General features: G+C 41.7%; 1 protein-coding gene across 1 annotated transcript in view; it reads right to left on the minus strand.

Moving 5' to 3' along the window:
• Positions 1 to 23928, minus strand: part of CMBL (carboxymethylenebutenolidase homolog) — a 28348-nt gene extending 4420 nt beyond the window's left edge. Inside the window, exons 1-3 of the mRNA XM_077116851.1 lie at positions 23822 to 23928; positions 5703 to 5938; positions 2656 to 2763 (exon numbers count right to left, since the gene is read on the minus strand). Of these exons, the coding sequence (XP_076972966.1) occupies positions 2656 to 2763; positions 5703 to 5917 (323 nt within the window). The 5' untranslated portion in view covers positions 5918 to 5938; positions 23822 to 23928. The remainder of the gene's footprint in view (positions 1 to 2655; positions 2764 to 5702; positions 5939 to 23821) is intronic.
• Between the last annotated feature and the right edge of the window lie 207 nt (positions 23929 to 24135).

Below are 24135 nucleotides of genomic sequence, written 5' to 3' on the forward strand. Positions count from 1 at the left end.
GGATATCTTTTCAGCCATAGACCAACCGCCTGTCCCAAGCAAAAACTACCTCTTTTCAGTTCTATAAACAAATACATTCCTTGACTGCTTAAGCAGTAAGCATTTAGAATGGGTTCTCTGTCACTTGCAAACACTAGACTCCTGATGGGACACAGGGCTTTCTGTTAACCTCTGACTTCCCCTTCCCCCATGAAACCATGCCACTGGGCTGCCTAATGCCTGCCAATAACAGCCTCCCTGAATTGTGCTCACAAATGGAAGGCAGAGGAATACTGCTTGTCCTCTGAAAAAAGCAACACTTCCTAATGATCTTTCCCCAGCCCACCCCCACAAAGCTGAATTCCATATCCTTAGTGTTGCTCGCTCTGGTTCTCTTTTCTAATTTACTCTTAATGTCTTGTATGTGGTTTTTCTTGGAGGGGGGAGGATGATGGTTACAGGTTGGGCTCCTAAAATGAGGATACAGGAGGTCTATGGGGCTCTTGAGAGCAACACGGATGAAGGGAAGGAATGAAGGCGAGGCTAGAGGAGAAGTGGGGCTGTGGTGTCGTCTCATCAATGGCCTCAGATGAACCTCCAGGGGAGCTCTGGGGCTGGAGCAGCCCCTGAGGGTCACTCTGAATTGGGGTGAGACAGCAGGGCTGTCATATCCTTGCAGTGACCAGGGGTTGAATGCAGATAACTCTGGTGTCATAGGATGAATTGTGTCCCCCAAAAGACATGTTCAAGTCCTGACCCCTGGTCCTATGGATGTGAACTTCAAAGGAGCTTTAAAGATTCTATTTCCAAATGATGAGTGACCCCAGTCCAATATGACCGGCATCCTTACAAGGAAAGGAAATTTGAACAGAGAGAGAGACGGCCATGAGTGGGAGGCAGAGGTGGTGCTGGCAGCCACTTCAGATTTTAGAGAAAGCTCGGCCCCGCGACACGTTGATTGTGAGCTTCTAGGTTCCATAACCATTGGATAGTCATGGCAGCCAAGTAATCTTCAGTGCTTTGTTACAGCAGCCGTGGCAAACTAAGATGCCAGGAAGGGGCGTGAACTTGGACAAGGTGGTGTCCTCGTAGACGTAATTTCAAAGAGAGCTGATGGCGGCAGGCAGCACCCAGCAGGGATAAAGTCCTTCAGTTGCGTAGAGGGCCAGGGTGGCACGTTACGCCTCCGCTAGTCTGGTCACCTCTGCTCTCTGTCTCAGGTGGAGCTGGTGCTAAAACATTAGGCCCTGAGGTTAATACTCACTAATCCCATAGAGCTGGGTACCCAGGCTAGAGCTGCAGCCAAGCTGGGAAGTCCCCAGGCAGCTGGCTGAAGCTACCCATGGCCTAGTGAATGAGGCTGCACAGAAGACCTTCAGAGACCCCAGGCCAAGGTAGGCCTGGACACCTGGCCTGAGCCTTGCAGCACTGCTCCTCTGTGCTGGCCGAGAAAGGGCAGCCAGGATAGGGGCGATCATGGTCCCAGGGCCATCGATGAGTGTGTGTGTGGTGATGGTGTGGGCGGGGACGAGGCAAGGCTGTGGAGGCAGGATGTGGCCCCCAGAAGGAGGAGAGGCCCCTGGAGAGCTGATATGGGCTGTGGGCAGAGGCATTGCTCGGGGCCCACCAGCCCAGGTGACAGAAGGCGAGCCGCCCTGGAGGACAGGGAAGTTCAGGACATTCTGGTGGTAGAAGAGAGGAGTGGAGCATCCTTGGGACCCAGAGGCTGGAGGCAGGTGGCCACATCCTCAGGGGTTGCCCTGGCCTGGGCGTGGGCTGTGTTATGAATTGAAATGTGTCCGCCCAAAAGATATGTTGAGGTCCTAATAGTGAGGGCAATAGTGAAGTCAAAATGAGGTCATACCAGAGGAGGTCGTACCCTTAATCCAAGGGCCTGATGTCCTTATGAGAAGGGGAGAAGGGACAGAGGGAGGCAGACCCTGAGGAGAAGATAGCCACGTGACAACAGAGGTGTAGCACAGGAGGAGAGCCAAGAAGGGCCAGGAACTGTCAGCAAACACCAAAAGGAAGAGGCTAAGGAGTCTCCACTACAGATTTCTGAGACAGCGTGATCCTTGATTTGGGACTTCCAGCCTCCAGAACTGTGGCACAGCAAACTTCTGCTGTGTTTAAGTCACCAGTTTGGGGTACATTGCTACATCAGCCCTAGAAACTTATTTAAGTTATAACTCATCAACCATGAGGTTAGCAGTGATAAATTTTGGAACTCATGTGCCATGGTGAAAGGAAGCCAGGTGACGGGACAGGAGAGTGGTAGAAAGGACAAAGAGCTAAGGGGAGTTGGAGGCTGACATTGGGGAACCTCCTTTCCCCTGGGCTCAGGTTTTCCTATGCAGGAGGAGGTTGACATCAGAGAACATTCCTGGCCTTATCTTCTCGCTCGTACTCTTACTTAGTCCTCAGGACAGAGGGAAAATGAACCTGATTTGTAGCTGATAGCTCTGGTCCCTGCTTCTAGATGGAGCAGAGTTGACCCAATGAAAGACTTGAGCCTGGAGATTCATCCCCTTCATTAGCCATGGCCATGAGAAGTCCTACACAGAGGAAGTGGGTCTCGGGGCAAAGCAGGACCCTCCTTTCTCCTCCAGTGCCTTCTCGCCCCTGTGCCCTGGGAGCCCCACAAACACGGCCGCAGCCTGGTCCGTGAGAACTTACTTATCAATCTTTCTGGCATTTCTTGTTTTCACCCACTCAGGGAAGGAGGCCCAGTCATAAGAGGGGTGCCACGGCTCTTGCCCCACGAAGAAGTCCGGGACGATGGTTCTGTAAAATAGGGACATTAAGTTGCCTGTGGTTTCTGAGCTGTTTGGACTTGGTACTTGCTCACCTTTGTTAAGAAACTTGCCAGGTTGGAGGGTATATGACTCGCAGAAAAGGGAAATGTGGTGACCGTGAGGGCAAACTTTGATCCCAGCAAAGACACTAACTGGTGCCAGGCCAGACGGTCTTGGGTTTCATAACAGGTGCAGGGGCTCTGTCAGCCACCTCATTCCCCAGCTGGTTTGAAATGAGAGGCCATCTGGAGGGGCACGCAACCCCGGATACCAGGCTCAGGACCTGGGAGGGGCCTGGGAGGTTGCTTTGAGGGCCCCCCCTTCCCCCCCGCCCGGAGTTGCCTCTGTCAGCCAGCCCAGGAGGGAGGGGGCTAGGAGGGAGGGGACTGGCCTTTCACCTCTGGCTCAGGCCAGAAAGGCATCTAATTAGGCACGTCCAGTCACTATGACCAAGCAATTTTCCCCACATCGCCACCCAGGGGTGCCAGCAGGTCTCAATGTCCTGTCCAGAGGGCCTGGCATAAGCAGGCCAAAAATGGGGCTGCAGACAGATTCTCTGTTTGGGGTGATGGAAAAGTTTTGGCAATGGATGATGGTGATGGTAACACAAAATTGTGAATATAATTAACATCACTGAACTATATATTTGCACTGGGTTAAAAGGGGAAATTTGGGGTTGTATATATTATTAACAGAATAAAAGAAAAAACCCATAGGACTATACAACACAAACAGCAAGCCTTAATGTAAACTATGGTTAGTAGTAAAATCATAATAATATTCTTTCATCAATTGTAAAAAAGATACATTACTGTAAAATATTAATAATAAGAGGGATATATGGGGACTCTGGATTTTTCTGCATGGTTTTTCTGCAAACCTACAACTTCTTCAGTAAAAAGTAAAAATAACAATACTAATAAAGAATTATCTCCCTAAGAAATAAACAGGTAGGGGTGGTGGGGTGGGGAGCAGAGAGGAAGCAAGCAGTCTTGCCGCAGTCCAGGGCTTCTACCATGACCGGCAGCCCAAACTGGATGGAGCCAACGTCTGCTCCGGCTAGAGACCCATTTCCTAGGATAAAGAGCAGCTGGCATGGCTGCAGGAGGACAACCCCTCCTACAGGGATGGGAAGAACACAGAAATTTGGGTCAGAAAGCTCGAGTACATGTCCCAGTACTCCCCATGCCAAGTCATTTAAGCACTTTCAGCCTCATTTCCTTGATCTACCAAATAGGGCCTCGCCCTGCACCACCTAGCCTCAGAGGATTATGATTTTGAGGGCAGGAGCTGCATGGGACCAAGAGGCTGTGTAAACCTTAAGCGCCATTATTCTCATAATTCATGCTCTGACTCCAGTAAAGGACACACCATAAAATGCAAAGCCAGCAGCCCGTTCAGTTCTGCTGGGAGGAGCTGGGGCAATGCAAGCTTCTGTCTACCTTTATGCCCTAGTTTCCTAATGTGCAAAATGGTGACAATCACGGAACCTCCCTCCCCAGGGTGCTAGGAGGATCAAGTGCAGTGATCACTGGACATGCTTTATAGAACCCAGGGTCAGAGCACCACAGGTGTTGGCTGTTGATATTGTTGGTTTGTCGCTGGAAAGTCATCACCTTATCTTCAACAGGAAATCCAGGGACATGAAAAAAGTGGAAAATCAAGTTAAAGCCATTTTTTCACATTTTACCCATGCATCACTAAATTTGCATTGACCCGCACTGGGTGCAGGTCCTTTGATGCAGTTTCTCTTCAAGCAAAACTAAGTGGGTCCCTTCATGCCTAGCTTCTCGCTCTATTATGCTAACACATACACAATGCAAACTTTCCCTTTAACCATTTTCGCATGTATGATTCAGCGGTATTAAGCACGTTCATAACATCTCCTACCATCACCAAAACATTTCCACCACCCCAGACAGAACCTCTGCACCCATTAAGCAATAGCTCCCCATTCCTCCTCCCCGCCCCCAGCCCTGGCTGCCTGCTCTGCATACCCCTTATTCTGTGACATCATATAACACTTCTCCTTTTGCCTACGGCTTATTTCACTCGACATGTTCCAAGGTTCATCCACATTGTATTATGTACCAGAATTTCATTCCTTTTCACAGATGAATGATATTCCATCGCATCGATAGACCGCATTTTGTTTATCCATTCAGCTGCTGATGGACATTTCGGTTGCTTCCACCCTTGGGCAATTGCAAATAACGTCTAACTTCTCTTTCTAGGAAACTAAAGGAAATCCAAGTGGTGGATCAAACTCCAGGGTTTGCTCTGTTTTATCCTTCCTGCAGTTTGAAAGGAAGGCATGGTCCCCCACCCTCTCCTCAGCACTTCACTGAAGCTTTACCTTCTATCACCACCAGGGGTAGAGTGAGAAGCAACCATCAAGAGCATTTTCCAAAGACATGGCTGGCCACGTGTTCTGACAAAAGCATAAGCCCTGGGAGTGAGGGAGGGCTCACTGTGCCATTTCTGGAACTCATCTAATTTGGACAAGGCAGCAACACCTCAGGGGTGCCCTGCAGTCCAAGGAAGCCTATGAAATCTGGTTGGGGAGTGAGAAGCTTCAGTGCCAAGTAATGGGCCATATCGGAGCTGGTTAAGTCAGCCCAAGCCATCCTGCCCCTGAGGCTGGGCAGGGCACCACATGGAGTATTAACTCTCTCAGTGTCCTACAAGTCCCCACGGACAGGCACTCTTAGGAGGAGAGGCAGCCCAGAGATTAGGCTGGGGCTTCCACTGGAGGCCAAGAGGGTGTTGAACTTCCTATGACACTTAGCGGTGACCTCTGCCACAGAGACATAAGGAAGTTAAAGAGTGTAAACTAGAAAATACACAGAGCTTTTATTCTGAAGGAAACAAAACAGAACTCAGGGAATTCACACGAATTTGAGAAAAGGAACAGAATGTTCTACGTACGTGTATCCATGTGCCGTGATCATGTCAGCCATGTACCTGGTGTTTGGCAACTGCCAGCCGAATATATCATGGACTACAATCACAGCTTTGCCGGTGGCAGCAGGGGATTTGCTGACATACGCCTTGATGTGCTCGACCTGAGCTTCGCGTCCCATCCCTCCATACTCCAGCCTGTGGCCGATGTCACAGGGACAGGGACTAGCTTCGTTGGCCATTGTGGCTATTTGAGAACTGAGCTACACAGAGAGGAACACATTATACTCTGAACCATGCAAATCTAAACACTATAAATAGCAAGTAAATGAAAATCAAGATTACAGAAAAAAAATAACTTTACATCCCATCTGTCTAAAACAATCCAGTTTCAATATGGACAAACTTTATTTGAAAGGATTATTGTAAGGAAGGGGCTATTGCAGTAGAAAGAATGTTCTGACCCTAAGGTCTGCAAACTCCTTTCTCTCGAGAGACAAAGGTGGGGTATGGGGAAGTGGGGTGAAAGGTTGGTGTGATCAGATAGAAGATCTGAGAATCTTTTATGCTGAAGCGGCCAATTTTCTGGGAGGTACCCTCAAACCTCAGGGGTCTGTGGAAAGAAGCTTAACCAAAATTTGGCAAGCAAGTGTTTTGCTCCAGTCGATCAGTGGGACAAGCAGTTCAGCTGGTCATTTATGAGACAAAGGATGGAATTTGAAGGGTCTGTGCCTGGCCATATCCCAGATAAACAAGGAGGGTACCTACGAGTTTTACCTAGGTCATACGAGGATGGGGGGTTTCTTTGCAGTAAGCTGCTTTCCAGAACACAGAGAGTGGGGGGGATTTCTTAATCTTAGCTGTTTTCCAGAAGCACAGGCCTTGAGTAAAATTTAACATTGCCACACTGCATTTATTATGTAAGAAATCATTGGTAACTTCTGATCTGACAATACATCGGATTAACACTAATAAGGACCATTTCCATGAGGAATACTAGAAAAGCCAGACTGAATGCAATTAGCAAGTAAAAATAAAAATGGTAGCGCTCATAAGGCAAAGGGAAGCACCTGGAGCCAGGAAGGGAGGGAAATCAAAAGCCCAAATTGGGAGAGATGCACAGATGACGGAGGGCAGGCCCAGACTCAGAAACAAGCCTTAACAATCAGGTGCTTGGGATTTTGAGAGCTGTGAGGACTGGGGCCCACATGAGATGTGGATTTGTAACTGAGACCCCTCCCCCAACAATGTCACCATCCTCAAAGGTTCATATTTAATGAAAAGAAAATTGAAAAAGCTTCAGCAACAAGGACTCAGATCATGGCAAGAAAGTTCCTCTTGGTGCAAGCTCTGGGTAGAAGAGAAAAAGGCTCCCCTAAGAAAACAATTTCCAAAGCTATGCCACCTGTGGGTATAAAGCCCACATTTACACTATCCGCATGGAAATACCCAGGCTGAGAAATTACCAAAACTGATCCTGGGCCAGTGAACCCCTGGGGCAACTGGCAGAAGCAAATGCAAATCTACCCTACAGCCACACTTCAGTAAATCCAATGAAAAAACAAAAACTACTCTATTGAAGAGAAGCTCAAAAATAAAAAAAAAAAAGGATAAATGATAATCAGCAAATACAACAAACAGGAGAAATTGAGATAACAGAAAATTTTAAACTATAAAATCAGTGTGCTTAAAATGACTAAGTATTTTTTTTTAAAGGAAGAGAAATCGTAAGAATAAGACCAGAAAAATTTGGATTTAACAAATGACTGTGACTACTGACTCATTGTATAGATATTTCTTTCTAGTGCCCAGTATTTCAGAATAGCCAGAAGGAAATACCTAAATGTGCTGAACTGTAATCTAGTAGACTTGATCTTTGATAATGGTAATATAATTGTATTGCAAAAAAAAAAGAGTTATATTTGCAACTTTTTGTCTTTTTCATTTTATTTATTCTGGTAGATGGGTAGTTGTATTATTTTGTGACTTTAATTTGCGTTTCTCTGATAACTAATGAAGTTGAGTACCCATCTAAATAAATAAATAATGTAATGGCTTTTCACTGTTTTAATGCCTCAGCATCTTAGACCTTGTCATTAGGCCCCTCAGTGATCACACTTAATACCTGCTTATACAAGATAACAACCTTGTCCCTCTCCTCTACACATCTGATCTGGGTTAATGCCCCCTGCCTCAAGTAAATCATATAGAAGCTTCTCAATCTATACTGCTGCATAGTCCCCAGGTCCGCTGTAACCTTTTGCTCCCCACCTGCTTGGTTGAGCCTACAGTACTGATGTGTTTCCCCATGTGGTCCTATGAGACATGCTGCTCCTCTCTGCTCTAGGACCTATGATTATTAATAAAATTTCTCTCATATAAAACAAAAAAAGAACACGGCAAATGAAAATTTAAAATCAGGCAAATTTAAGAACCAAATTGAATATTTAAAAATTTAAAACATCATTAAAATTAGAGGTGCAATGGAATAAGTTAAAGAGCGAGTTAGACACAGATGAAGAGAAAATTAGTGAACTAGAAAAGTGTATGAGGCAATAGCCCAGAATTCAAAACAAAGCTGCAAAGAAGAAAAATATGAAAGAGAAGTTACAGTACATAGCAGATAAACTGAGAATGTCCACGTTCAGGGGAAAGACTTCTCCCCTACTCCTGATGGACTCCCTTCCATGGAAGGTAACACATGGCATTCTTCCATCCCTCTACTTTCTGTTCCCAAGAGAAGTAGAGTGATTTATCTTAATGGTAAGTCAGGAAGAATAAACTGGTGTTGTCATGGTCAGCTTCATGTGTCAACTTAGCCAAGTGGTGGTACCTGTTTATCTGGTTGGGCAAGTGCTGGCCTGTCTGCTGCAAAGAGGACATTTCATAGAATTAGATCATGATCATGTCAGTTGCATCCACAGCTGATTCCATTTGTAATCAGCCAAGGGGAATGTCTTCTGCAATGAGTGATGCTCAATTTAATCATTGGAAGCCTTTTAAGGAGGATTCAGAAGAGACAGGCGCTGTTTCTGCTTTGGCCGGCAAGCCTCTCCTGTGGAGTTCGTCCAGACCCTCCATTGGAATTGTTGCCTTCAGAGCCTGCCCTGCAGATTTTGGCCTCTGTGTTCCCACGGTCACATGAGACACTTTTATAAATTTTATATCTGTGAGAGTTCCCTATTGATTCTGTTTCTCTAGAGACCCCTAATTAATACAGGAGTGTCCCATGCTTCTTTGCTTGAGACTGAGCTTGCTAAGGAGAGTGTAACTTCTCATCTGCCCATCCTTGATGTCTAACCTACCTGGGCTCCTTAAATAGTGGGGGGGGGGGGGGGGGAGGGCAGGGGGAAGGAGTGTCAGACTGCCTTAACTAAGTAGAAAAGACTTCCTAATTCTGGGACGAAGAGGGGGCTTTAAATAATGTGAGATCAAATAGAAAGCCAGAAAGAAGGGAAAAGAAAATGCACAACCTGTTGATGACAAAATAAAATAATGAAATAATGTGGCTAAAATAAATCTAAATAAAGGTAAACAGAAAAATTAACTAGTTGAGGCAGATTCTCAAGTCAGATTTTGTTTAAATTAAAATTGGAGTTCTACCAGAAAGGAGGAACTGGGAATACTGAACACAAAGATAAATGTAGATCCTATTCATTAACAATTAGAAAATGCACAGTCTTTTCAAGCAGATGTGAAGTTACCAAAACTATCCTCATATTGAACCACAACTCAAGTTTCAACAAATATTTTATATAAAAGGTCATGTGATATGATTATATTGAAGAAGTTATAATAAAATACAAAATACTTTGAACTGGATTACAATGAAAACACCATAAAGAAAAAGTCTATATAATACATATAATAAATATGCTTAGAGGAATACTTATAGCCTAGATTGTACATACTAGACAACAGAAGAAAATGAAAATGAGCTAAACACCCAATTCAAGAAAAGAGGAAAATAAAACAGAGTAAACTCAACATGAGAAAATAATAATATGAAAATAAGGAAACAATACAGTGACTCCAAAAAAATTAAAATCTGGTTCTTTGAAGAATTTTCAAAAAGGAATAATTCCAGCAAAACTGATAAATAAAAAGGAAAGAATGAGTCAAAGATAAAATAAAACAATATCTGGAGTAAAAAGGTGAATAAGCAAAATTTTCTATTTTAAAATCATAAGAAACTAGTATGAACAACTTTATACCAATAAATTCGTAAAGAGGCAAAAATAAAAATTGGAGAAATAGAAAAAAAGAAGCAATTATTTCCCAACTATTTTATATGGTTGTGGTGGTTTGAAAGTATTATGTACTCTAGAAAAGCCATGTTTTAATACTGATTCAATCTTATGATTAAACCTGATTCAATACTGTAGGTGGAAACTTTTTATTAGATTATCTCCATGGAGATGTGACTCACCCAACTGTTGGTGTGACCTCTGATTAGATGGAGATGTGACTGCACCCATTCCAGGTGGGTTTGATTAGTTTATTGGAATCCTTTAAAAGGGGAAACATTTTGGAGAGAGTCAGAAATGACAGAGCTGACAAAGAGAGCCAACAGAAATTTCAGAGCCGACAGAGAGAATAGAGATATGGATGTTTGGAGATGCTTGGAGCCCAGCAGACGTCTCCATGAGATGTTAAGCAAGGCAGAACCTGGAGAGAGCCAAGTGAAGCCAAGAGATGAAAGTCATCCCTGGAGAAGCAAACTGAAGAACCCCAAAAGCAACAGAGGCTGAAGGCACCAGAGCCTAGGAGTAAGGGGCCCACAGGAGCAAGGGACCCATAGATGCCAACCACATGACTACCCAGTGAGAGAGTTATTCCTGACCCATTGGCCTTACTTGAATTAAGGTATCTTTTCCTGGATAACTTAGTTGGACATTATTAAAGGCTTAGAATTGTAAAATTTTAACTTATTAAATTCCTCATTTTTGAAGCTGCTCCAGTTCGGTATTTCGTATTCCAGCAGTTTTCTAAGTAATAAAAATGGCTAAGTTAAAAAATCAATGTAAAAGGAAAAAAGGTGGTCAGACAGCTTTAGCTTAAAAGAAACTAAAGAAAAATAAAGCCAAATGCAGTGTGTGAACCTTGACTAGATCTTAATTCAAAATTAAGAAGAGACATAAAAGACATTTGGGGATGAAAGACCTAAAATTACAGATCCAAGAAGTACAGCGCACCCCAAAGAGATTAGACCCAAATAGGCGTTCTCCAAGATACTTACTAGTTAGAATGTCAGAGGTCAAAGAGAAAGAGAGGATCTTGAAAGCAGCAAGAGAAAAACAATCCATCACATACAAGGGAAACCCAATAGGACTATGTGTAGATTTCTCAGCAGAAACCATGGAAGCTAGAAGACAGTGGGATGATATATTTAAATTACTAAAAGAGAAAAACTGCCAACCAAGACTCCTATATCCAGCAAAATTGTCCTCAAAAATGAGGGAGAAATTAAAACATTCTCAGACAAAAAGTCACTGAGAGAATTTGTGACCAAGAGACCAGCTCTGCAAGAAATACTAAAGGGAGCACTAGAGTCAGATACGAAAAGACAGAAAGAGAGGTATGGAGAAGAGTGTAGAAAGAAGGAAAGTCAGATATGATATATATATAATACAAAAGGCAAAATGGTAGAGGAAAATATTATCCAAACAGTAATAACACTAAATGTTAATGGACTGAATTCCCCAATCAAAAGACATAGACTGGCAGAATGGATTAAAAAACAGGATCCTCCTATATGCTGTCTACAGGAAACACATCTTAGACCCAAAGATAAACATAGGTTGAAAGTGAAAGGTTGGGAAAAGATATTTCATGCAAATAACAACCAGAAAAGAGCAGGAGTGGCTATACTAATATCCAACAAATTAGACTTCAAATGTAAAACAGTTAAAAGAGACAAAGAAGGACACTATCTACTAATAAAAGGAACAATTAAACAAGAAGACATAACAATCATAAATATTTACGCACTGAACCAGAATGCCCCAAAATACATGAGGAATACACTGCAAACACTGAAAACGGAAATAGACACATATACCACAATAGTTGGAGACTTCAATTCACCACTCTCATCAATGGACAGAACATCTAGACAGAGGATCAATAAAGAAATACAGAATCTGAATATTACTATAAATGAGCTAGACTTAACAGACATTTATAGGACATTACATCCCACAACAGCAGGATACACCTTTTTCTCAAGTGCTCATGGATCATTCTCAAAGATAGACCATATGCTGGGTCACAAAGCAAGTCTTAACAAATTTAAAAAGATTGAAATCATGCACAACACTTTCTCGGATCATAAAAGAATGAAGTTGGAAATCAATAATAGGCGGAGTGCCAGAAAATTCACAAATATGTGGAGGCTCAACAACACACTCTTAAACAGCAAGTGGGTCAAAGAAGAAGTTGCAAGAGAAATTAGTAAATACCTCGAGGCGAATGAAAATGAAAACACAACATATCAAAACTTATGGGACGCAGCAAAGGCAGTGCTAAGAGGGAAATTTATTGCCCTAAATGCCTATATCAGAAAAGAAGAAAAGGCAAAAATGCAGGAATTAACTGTCCACTTGGAAGAACTGGAGAAAGAACAGCAAACTAATCCCAAAGCAAGCAAAAGGAAAGAAATAACAAAGATTAGAGCAGAAATAAATGAAATTGAAAACAATAGAGAAAATCAATAAGACCAGAAGTTGGTTCTATGAGAAAATCAATAAGATTGATGGGCCCTTAGCAAGACTGACAAAAAGAAGAAGAGAGAGGATGCAAATAAATAAGATCAGAAATGGAAGAGGAGACATAACTACTGACCTCACAGAAATAAAGGAGGTAATAACAGGATACTATGAACAACTTTACGCTAATAAATACAACAATTTAGATGAAATGGATGGGTTCCTGGAAAGACATGAACAACCAACTTTGACTCAAGAAGAAACAGATGACCTCAACAAACCAATCACAAGTAAAGAAATTGAATTAGTCATTCAAAATCTTCCTAAAAAGAAAAGTCCAGGACCAGATGGCCTCACATGTGAATTCTATCAAACATTCCAGAAAGAATTAGTACCAACTCTCCTCAAACTCTTCAAAAAAATCGAAGTGGACGGAAAACTACCTAATTCATTCTATGAAGCCAACATCACCCTCATACCAAAACCAGGCAAAGATATTACAAAAAAAGAAAACTACAGACCAATCTCTCTAATGAATATAGATGCAAAAATCCTCAATAAAATTCTAGCAAATCGTATCCAACAACACATTAAAAGAATTATACATCATGACCAAGTAGGATTCATCCCAGGTATGCAAGGATGGTTCAACATAAGAAAATCAATTAATGTAATATACCACATCAACAAATCAAAGCAGAAAAATCACATGATCATCTCAATTGATGCAGAGAAGGCATTTGACAAGATTCAACATTCTTTCCTGTTGAAAACACTTCACAGGATAGGAATACAAGGGAACTTCCTTAAAATGATAGAGGGAATATATGAAAAACCCACAGCTAATATCATCCTCAATGGGGAAAAATTGAAAACTTTCCCCCTAAGATCAGGAACAAGACAAGGATGTCCATTATCACCACTATTATTCAACATTGTGTTGGAGGTTCTAACCAGAGCAATTAGACAAGAAAAAGAAATACAAGGCATCAAAATTGGAAAGGAAGAAGTAAAACTATCACTGTTTGCAGACGATATGATACTATACGTCGAAAACCCGGAAAAATCCACAACAAAACTACTAGAGCTAATAAATGAGTACAGCAAAGTAGCAGGTTACAAGATCAACATTCAAAAATCTGTAGCTAGTAATGAACAAGCTGAGGGGGAAATCAAGAAACGAATCCCATTTACAATTGCAACTAAAAGAATAAAATACCTAGGAATAAATTTAACTAAAGAGACAAAAAACCTATATAAAGAAAACTACAAAAAACTGCTAAAAGAAATCACAGAAGACCTAAATAGATGGAGGGGCATACCGTGTTCATGGATTGGAAGACTAAATATAGTTAAGATGTCAATCCTACCTAAATTGATTTACAGATTCAATGCAATACCAATCAAAATCCCAACAACTTATTTTTCAGAAATAGAAAAACCAATAAGCAAATTTATCTGGAAGGGCAGGGTGCCCCGAATTGCTAAAAACATCTTGAGGAAAAAAAACGAAGCTGGAGGTCTCATGCTGCCTGACTTTAAGGCATATTATGAAGCCACAGTGGTCAAAACAGCATGGTACTGGCCTAAAGATAGATATATCGACCAATGGAATCGAATAGAGTGCTCAGATATAGACCCTCTCATCTATGGACATTTGATCTTTGATAAGGCAGTCAAGCCAACTCACCTGGGACAGAACAGTCTCTTCAATAAATGGTGCCTAGAGAACTGGATATCCATATGCAAAAGAATGAAAGAAGACCCATATCTCACACCCTATACAAAAGTTAACTCAAAATGGATCAAAGATCTAAACATTAGGTCTAAGACCATAAATCAGTTAGAGGAAAATGTAGGGAGATATCTTATGAAACTTATAATTGGAGGCAGTTTTATGGACCTTAAACCTAAAGCAAGAGCACTGAAGAAGGAAATAAATAAATGGGAGCTCCTCAAAATTAAACACTTTTGTGCATCAAAGAACTTCATCAAGAAAGTAGAAAGACAGCCTACACAATGGGAGACAATATTTGGAAATGACATATCAGATAAAGGTCTAGTATCCAGAATTTATAAAGAGATTGTTCAACTCAACAACAAAAAGACAGCCAACCCAATTACAAAATGGGAAAAAGACTTGAACAGACACCTACCAGAAAAGGAAATACAAATGACAAAAAGGCACATGAAGAGATGCTCAATGTCCCTGGCCATTAGAGAAATGCAAATCAAAACCACAATGAGATATCATCTCACACCCACCAGAATGGCCATTATCAACAAAACAGAAAATGACAAGTGCTGGAGAGGATGCGGAGAAAGAGGCACACTTATCCACTGTTGGTGGGAATGTCAAATGGTGCAACCACTGTGGAAGGCAGTTTGGCGGTTCCTAAAAAAGCTGAATATAGAATTGCCATACGACCCAGCAATACCATTGCTGGGTATCTACTCAAAGGACTTAAGGGCAAAGACACAAATGGACATTTGCACACCAATGTTTATAGCAGCATTATTTACGATTGCAAAGAGATGGAAACAGCCAAAATGTCCATCAACAGAAGAATGGCTAAACAAACTGTGGTATATACGTGCGATGGAATACTATGCAGCTTTAAGACAGGATAAATTTATGAAGCATGTAATAACATGGATGGACCTAGAGAACATTATGCTGAGTGCGTCTAGCCAAAAACTAAAGGGCAAATACTGTATGGTCCCACTGATGTGAACCGACATTCGAGAATAAACTTGGAATATGTCATTGGTAACAGAGTCCAGCAGGAGTTAGAAACAGGGTAAGATAATGGGTAATTGGAGCTGAAGGGATACAGACTGCGCAATAGGACTAGATACAAAAACTCAAAAATGGACAGCACAATAATACCTAATTGTAAAGTAATCATGTTAAAACACTGAATGAAGCTGCATCTGAGCTATAGGATTTTTTTTTTTTTACTATTATTATTACTTTTATTTCTTCTCTCTATATTAACATTCTATATCTTTTTCTGTTATGTTGCTAGTTCTTCTAAACCGATGCAAATGTACTAAGAAATGATGATCACGCATCTATGTGATGATGTTAAGAATTACTGATTGCATATGTAGAATGGTATGATTTCTAAATGTTGGGTTAATTTCTTTTTTTCCGTTAATCAATAAAAAAAAGACATTTGGGGGACATATGGGGAAATGAATATGGATGATAAATGACAACATAAATTATTAAAGCTCTAAGGTGTGATAAGTGTGATATAGTGGTTATGTAGGAGATTGCTCTTATTTTCAGAACATGTGTGCTCAAGAATTGGGGGATAGAGTGTCATTGTATCTACAACTTCAAATGATTTAAAAATTATACACACACGTATACATATGAATAAATAAAGCAATTACAACAACTTGTCAACAATTGTTGAATCTCGATGATCAGTATGCAAGTGTACATTGTGTATTTTTCCAATTTTTCTATATTTGAAAATTTTCATAATAGAAAGTTGGAGAGGGGGACCCAAGCAGAAATATAAGAAGGGTACATTAAAAAAAACATCGAGAGTAATGTCAACTTAGAGCAAATAAAATCTGGCTATATCCTGGATACTGTTTCAGTTTCCTTGTCTGCTCAAGCAAATACCATGGAATGGGTTGGCCTAAATAATGGGGATTTATTGGCTCATAGTTTTAAGGCTAGGAAAATTCCAAATCAAGGAACCATCAAGGCAATGCTTTCTTCCTGAAGACTGTGACATGTGGGGATGACTGCCAGTGATCCTTGTTCTTAGCTTTTTTGTCACATGGCAACAAACATGGTGACCTCTCCTAGACTCTCTCTTCTCTCCTGGGTTCTGTTGATTTCAGATTCTTGCTGCTCCCTCTATGGCTCTCTCTCTGTCTGAATTTCATTCTGCTTATAAAGGATTCCAGCAATAGAATCAAGACCCATCGGGATTGAGGTGGGTTACACCTTGTGCTGGTTTGAAATGATGATGTACCCTAGAAAAGCCATGTTTTAATCCTAATCCCATTTTTTAAAGATAGCCATTCCTTCTAATCCCTATTCAATACTGTATGTTTGAAATTGTAATCAGATCATCTCCCTGGAGATGTGATTTAATCAAGAGTGGTTGTTAAGCCGGATTAGGTAATGACATGTCTCCACCCATTCTGGTGGGTCTTGATTAGTTTCCAAAGTCCTATAAAAGAGGAAACATTTTGGAGAATGAGAGCGATTCAGAGAAAGCAGAGCAGAATGACACAGCCACGAGAAGGAGAGTCCACCAGCCAGCCACCTTTGGAGCTGAAGACGGAAAATGCCTCCCAGGGAGCTTCATGAAGCAGGAAGCCAGGAGAAGAAGCTAGCAGATGATGCCCTGTTCACCATGTGCCCTTCCACTTGTGAAAAAACCCCTGAACTTCACTGGCCTTCTTGAACCAAGGTATCTTTTCCTGGATGCCATAGATTGGACATTTTTATAGACTTGCTTTAATTGGGACATTTTCTTGGCCTTAAAACTGTAAACTAGAAACTTATTAAGTTCCCCTTTTTAAAAGCCATTCTGTCTCTGGTACATTGCATTCTAGCAGCTAGCAAACTAGAACACACCTTAACTTAAGTAACTTCATAAAAAGGTCCTACTTACAATGGATTCACACCCACAGGAATGGATTACATTTAAGACAGGTTTTTCTGGGATACATAGATCTAAAACACCATAGATACCAATAGTGAACAAGAGCAAGATATGAATGAAAATGTACATGAACTCCTTACTTACTAATTTGGGTTCAAAAATCCTAAATGCAGCATTAGCACACTAAATCTTGCTATATATTTTTAAATGTGTATCTCCTGACTATCCAGGAATGCAAAGATGGTTTAACACCAGAAAATTATATAAATGTAATCCATTATATTAAGAGATTAAATGAGTGAATTAATGTCATCACCTCATTAGATGCAGGAAAAAAAGCATTTTTATAAAATCCAACAGCCATTTATGGGTAAAGGAAATAAAAAGAAACTTTCTGTTCTAGTTTGAAGGCTGCCAGGATGCAGTATACCAGAAACAGAACAGCTTTTTAAAAAGGAAATTTATTAAGTTGCAAGTTTACAGTTCTAAGGCTGTGAAAATGTCCAAATTAAGGCACCAACAAGAGGTTACCTTCACTCAAAAAAGGCCAATGAAGTTCAGGGTTTCTCTCTCAGCTGGGAGGGCACATGGTGACGTTTGCTAGCTTTCTCTCCTGGGTTCCTGTTTCATGAAGCTCCCCTGGGGGCATTTTCTTTCTTCATCTCCAAAGGTCTCTGGTTGCATGGGCTCTGTTTCTGGTGGGTCTCTTGGTTCTAGTGGCTCTGTCAGTTCTGGTGGCTCTCATGGCTCTCCATCTTTTTTCCAAAATGGTTCCCTCTTAAAGGGTTCCAGGAAGCAACCCCACCTTGAATGAGTGGAGACACATCTCCATGGAAACCATCTAATCAAAAGTTACCACCCATAATGGGTGGGTCACATCTCCATGGAAAATATCAAAAAGATTCTGCCCAGCAATACTGAATAAGGATTAAAAGACATGTGTTTTCTGGAGTACATAATAGCTTCAAACCAGCATATTTTCTCAATCCCTACAGCAAACACCATTCTTTCTAAAGCCAGGAAGAAGACAAGGATACCACCTATCACTCCTGTTCTATATGAAACTGAGGGTCCAACCAACACAACAAGACAAGTAAAGGAAACACAGGTTATAAGAATTGGACCGGAAAAAAGAAAATTACCATTATCTGTCAGTAGGTTATCCTGGAGGTTATTCTTATGCATTATATGGAGATCCCTTTTTAATTTATAGTGTGTTCAAATGTCTAGGGGGAAGTACCTGAAACTGCTGAACTGTATTCCAGTAGCTTTGATTCCTGAAGATAACTGTATACATAGCTTTTACAATGTGACCGTGTGATTGTGAAAACCTTGTGGCTGATACACACTTTATCCTAGGCATTGACAGATGAGTAAAAAATAAGGACAAAAATAAATAAATAATGTGAGAATAAGGGGTAAAATAAATTAGGTAGATTGAAATACTAGTGATCAATGAGAGGTAAGGGGTATGGAATGTATGAGTCTTTTCATTTTTCTTTTTATTTCTTTCTGAAGTGATTCAAATGTTCTAAAAATGATCATGGTGATGAATACACAAGTTTGTGATTATATTGTGAGTCACTGATTGTATACTTTGGATGGACTGTATATTCATGAAGATATTTCAATAAAAATGTCTTTTTAAAACTTATCATTATCCCCTGACCCTATTACTAGCTCCATAGAAACTTCAAGATTCAAAACAAATGAATAGATCTGATAAAGAGAGTATAAGTGTAGCAGCGCTGCTCCATGTAAGAATATACAAAAAACAATAGTAATCTTACATACCAGCAAAAATCACAAGAAAATATAGTTTTTAAATGATACCACTCACAACAGCAATAGTTGCTGGGTAGGAATAAAGCTAACAATAGACAACTAAGACCATTAAAGAGCTTTTTTTCAAATATTAAGACAAAAAAGACCTAAATGAATGGAGATATATGTCAGTTAATTAATCACTAGTAGAATCTATATTATAAAGATGCTATTTCCTTCAAATTAACCTATAAATTCAATGCAATTATAATCAAAATTCCAAAGGATTTTTTTAATTGAAATGAGTATAAGATTACGTAAGTGACTTTGGAGAGGCCCCTTCAAGTACTGAATGAAAACACCTGTGGTGTTCCGAGTGTAGAACACAGTTGTCTTTGGGAGGAAGAGGGAGTCATGACTCAGAGAGACAGGAACAGAGGGGTTGGAGGTAGTTTCATTACCTCCAACAGTTGCCCCAGGTATCTGTCACCCAAGTGTGGAAACTCATGGAACTACAGGCTTATGGCATGGGGCACTTCTCTGTACTATGCTCTGCTTAATAGAAACTCATTAAGAAAAAAAAGAAAATAAATATTCATTGTCATATCTTCCTTCTATGTTTGCTCAAATCTCTTTGCTCCTTTTCCCAGCAGAAGTGTTGAAAAAGTTTTCTACAGTCACTGTCTCCTTACAAGGAAGGCACAGAAAGAAAGACTAGAGGGGGTAGCCAGAAGCTGAAAGTCAAGGGAACCTGGAAGAAAAGAGAGAAGCCATAAGAGGCTATGAGGTGCCATGCCAGGTGATAGGAAGCCAAGCCCAACAATCATTGGCAGCTAGTCCCAGAATGCCCCAGTTTTCCAGGAGAAGCATCACCTTGATGATGCCTTGCTTTGGGACTTCTAGTCTCAAAACTGTGAGCCAATAAATTCCCATTGTTTAACCAAGCATAGTATTTGTTTTGATAATGAGGAAACGAAAATAGTCATCTATCAGCTAACTGTGATTTGTTCATTGTGGTAGGTTGAATTTTGTATCCCAACACAGACAGACTCTTAATCCCAATCCCACACATTCCTGTGGATGTGAACCCATTATATATAGGACCTAGTGAATACATTATTTTTAGTTAATGTATGGTCCAACTGAATGAGCTTGAGTCTTAATCCAAATTACTAAAGGCCTTATATAGAGAAAAAGTCAGAAGTCAAAGACTGGAGAAGCCCATGGGGCGGGGAGGTGAAGGGGAACCAGAAGTCAGCAGAAACCAGGAAGAGTGAGAAAAGAGAGGATATGGCCATATGACAGGAAGCAGAGATACAACTGTTACTAGTAAGTAAGAGGCATTGCAGCTGTCCATTACGAAGAGCAGCGGCATTCTATGCCTGATCGCATTATTTCTTGAGAACCAATTTCTGGGACGATTTCTTATCTGGATTATTTTACAAGGGCTTGGGGACCACTGAAAATCCTGGCCACTCCCAGGAAGCCTCTGATCTGAATCTTTTTATTTTGTCTACAATTGATACCCACTTTCCAAAAGGAATATTTACAGGCAAGAGGACGCCTTCTGGGCAGAGCCTGAAAGGAGCAGAGGCCAGGAGGAGAGGCAGGGGGTGTCGCTTGTGGCAGGCTGGACTTTCGCCCGGCCCCTCCACATGGGCACAGCAGCTGGCCAGGCCTCAGAGTCCCTGGCCAAGTCCCCTGTGCTCAGGGAGGGCTACACTGGCTGGAGAGAGCCTCAGAGAACCTCCCCTTGGCCCTCCACCAACTGACTACACTATAAATAAAATCTCACTGTACAACTTTCAGGATGTGTGTTGTTTTTGTTTTTTTCAAAATCACACACTCGTTAAAAGCTAATTTTTAAAAAAGGAAAAATCAAAGGAGCACAAATTTATCTGGAGTGAAGAAACACTGGGATGAAATTGCAAATGGGGACAAAAATGATTTTTCCATTTAGAAGGACAAGAGGATTTTGATTAAACCAGACAAAATTTACAAATCTACTGCTATCCATTTACAAAAAGTTGCAATGTAGTTCAAACACAACAAATGTGCTAAAGTCGGACAATCCAGAAGGATGGTGCATACTTTTCCACCAAAACACTTTTTTATCCTACACGTTCTAGGGCCATTGGTTAAGACAAAGTTTCTGTTGCCTACTGTACCGTGGTGGGATCTGCTGCTGGTTCAAAGTTTCACACTTGCATGGCAGAGGCCTCATTAAACGTGTATCAAGAAAGGCTTTTCTAGAGGGAGGAGGGCTGGGGGCATAAATGAAACAGAAAGAAAAAAAAAAAGAAAGGCTTTTCCGGACTCATGGTGGACATGCTTGGGAATGCATCTAGCCAACCCAAGATCCACAGTCTCTAGTGTGAGGCTTCTAGAAGCTGAGGTCCTCTTCATTGCCATGGATTACCAGGACATACTCTTGCGCATGGCACCTGGATGGGCATGTTTTTTGGCAATGCCCACACTGCTAGCATCACTATTTCCCACAGTCCCCCCACAACATTCATGTCAGATGCTCTATACATGTGAACATTTGTGCAGTGACCTTTTTGTCCCTCCCGCTCTGCTTGATACAAGACTAGAATAAATGCCTCTGCAAAATTGTAAGTCCAAACACATGATAATCACTGGTGAATGTTCGATCTGCAAATTCCAAGGGTCCCGCATTCCCACTTCTCATGAGTTGTACATCCTGAGACCTTCCTTTACTCCATATAAATTGTGCTTTTTGACTTCTTTTTTGAACTGATTATAACATCTGCCTGGAGCCCTCCTTCTGAGAAAAACACAATCTTTAACACATGTTAATTTTTTTTATCAATATAAGAGTAATGATTTTACCTTCTTCTGCAAATCATCTTTTAACAGTGTGATCGAATGACATCCCCATTTTCCTACTCTGGCGACTGAATCGCATCATCCTCAAGAGACACATGCAAGTATTCCTCTGCATTCTGGCGGGTGTGAGACCATTTGCAAATAGGAACTTGGAAGATATAATTAGCTAAGGGGTGGACTCATTTGTGAATAAGGGGGGAGAAACAGAGAGAGAGAGAGATGGCCAGAATGCCACTATCTCCGGGAATCAGCATGACCTTGCCAACATCTTGACTTTGGATTTCTGGACTCCAAACTGGGAGCCAATAAATTCTTGTAATTTAAGCCAACTAGTGTGCAATATTTGTCTTAACAGCTGTAGCAAACTAAGACAGTCAGAAAGGCAGGAAATGGGTCATAAAGTATTGTCGGGTGTGGCTTTCCTGCTTTCATACCCCAAGTGTTTACATAATTCAGAAGTCAGACTTCCCAACCCAAGAAAGTTCTTCAACAGAAATAGAGAAAATAGATTTGATGAGCAATCAGTGTGGATGGCACTCTAACAAGCAAAGAAGTCTGGGAATAAATTGCTGGAAGCTTTAGAGAGTTAGAAATAGAAACCATCTGCAAGCATAACAGGAACTCAGAGCAAAAGGAAACCCCTGAAGATAATATAGGAAAATGGTGTTTAATGGGGCAGGCAGAACACTTAGAAGGCAGCATTTTTCCTTTACAGGTTAAACACTGTTTGCCTGGCAACTGATTTTCAATCTTGCAAGGGGAAGGTCAGCTACTACTTATCCTTGGATGATTCCATGCACTTCAACTCCTCCAAATATTTTTATTTCAGCAACCATATTTGTATTTTGTGTAGGGTATATGGGTTGGATAGTGTTAGTTAGAAAGCTAAGTGTGTTATTAGCACCCACTGCCTTCCCTGCTGTTCCTCAAACATGCCAGGTGCACCTTCCCTCTGCCCTGTGCTCTGACCGCTCCTCGGCCTGAATCACTCTCCTCCAGCCACCTGTGGGGCTCACTCATGACCTTTTTAATGCGCTTGGCAAACACAATTAAACAGCAAGATGGCATTGCTCATCCTTCAAATGAACATAAATTGTAGTACCCAATGTTAGCAAGGTCTGGGGGAGACTGGATCCTTTGCCTCCCGACCCCACATGGCTGGTGGGTCACAAACTGTACGAACTCTCTTGAAAAGATGAACCAAGCACCAACCCCAGGATGCCAAATGCCTCGACTCAGCACCTCCCCTCTTAATACCCTGTCCCATGGAAATATTGCCTGATGTGCATAATGATTTAGATGTACATATGCTTGTGTTTCCCCTGCTCTATCAGTACAAACTATAGAATTGAGAGAACAGTCATTTCATCAAATGGTACTGGGAAAATCGGATATCCACATGCAAAGCACCTCTACATCACACCATATACAAAAGTTAACTCTAAATGGATAAAAAATATAAGAGCTAATACCATAAAACTCTTAGGAGAAAACATAGGGCAATATCTTCAGGATCCTGTATCAGGCAATGGATTCTTAGACTTTATACCAAAGGCAACCAAAGAAAAAATAGATAAATTGGACTTCATCAAAATTTTTAAATGTTGTGCATCAAAGCGCATCATCAAGAAAGGGAAAGGTTTTCTGTCCTAGATGAAGAAAAAGTCTTAGCGATGGAAGGAGGTGATGGTTATATCACATTGTAAAAATAATTAATGTCACTGAACTGCACAATGAAAAATTATCAAAATGGGAAACTTTGTTACCTGTGTGTGTCTGTGTGTGTATACGTCTCCACTATAAAAAAAAAAAAAGAAAAAAGAAAAAAACACTACACAAGCAAAACATCCAACTTCAGGAAAACAGAGAGTATGGAAAGGCATTGGGTTAAACGGAAAAGGAGAACAGAAGTTTATATACAGTGTGACTGCAACCATGCTTTGGAAAATGTATTGCTAAAAACCTATAGAAAGTTACACCAAGGCGTTAGGGCGGTTCCCTCGACTGCTGGCATGGAGGGGGGCTGCTTTTTCTGAAACGACAATGTCTTCCTTCTATAATAAGCGCAGCAAAGGGCCAGGCGGGGAGAGGGCCCGGGAAGGGTCCCTGCCTCTGCCGCTGGCGCCCGCCGGTGGGCCCGAAGGCGGAGTCGCTCCGGGACCCAGTCTCCGCAGGGCCGCGCACCTACCTGTGCCCGCGGCCAGCGCTCGGCGCCGCCTGTACGACCCCTGCGTCCGTCCCGGACTCCAAAGGGCTCCGCAGCCAGGCCCCGGCGACCCAGAGCGCAGGGCGAGCGGAGGGGGAGGCGCCTCCGTCCCGACGGGAAGTGGACTCGGGGAACTCTGAAGACTGGGCCGCGGCCGGGAGGGACGGGGCGGCGGGGCGGGGAGCAGGGGGGAGGAAAGAGGGAGAAAGAGAGAGGGAGGGAGGCAGGCGGGCAGGCCTTGAGAAGGAAGTCGCCATGCCAGCCTGTGAAATTAAAGGTGTGCCCAGCTCTAGAGA

Source organism: Tamandua tetradactyla, chromosome 9, assembly GCF_023851605.1.
Source record: "Tamandua tetradactyla isolate mTamTet1 chromosome 9, mTamTet1.pri, whole genome shotgun sequence".
NCBI classification, from domain to species: Eukaryota; Metazoa; Chordata; class Mammalia; order Pilosa; family Myrmecophagidae; genus Tamandua; species Tamandua tetradactyla.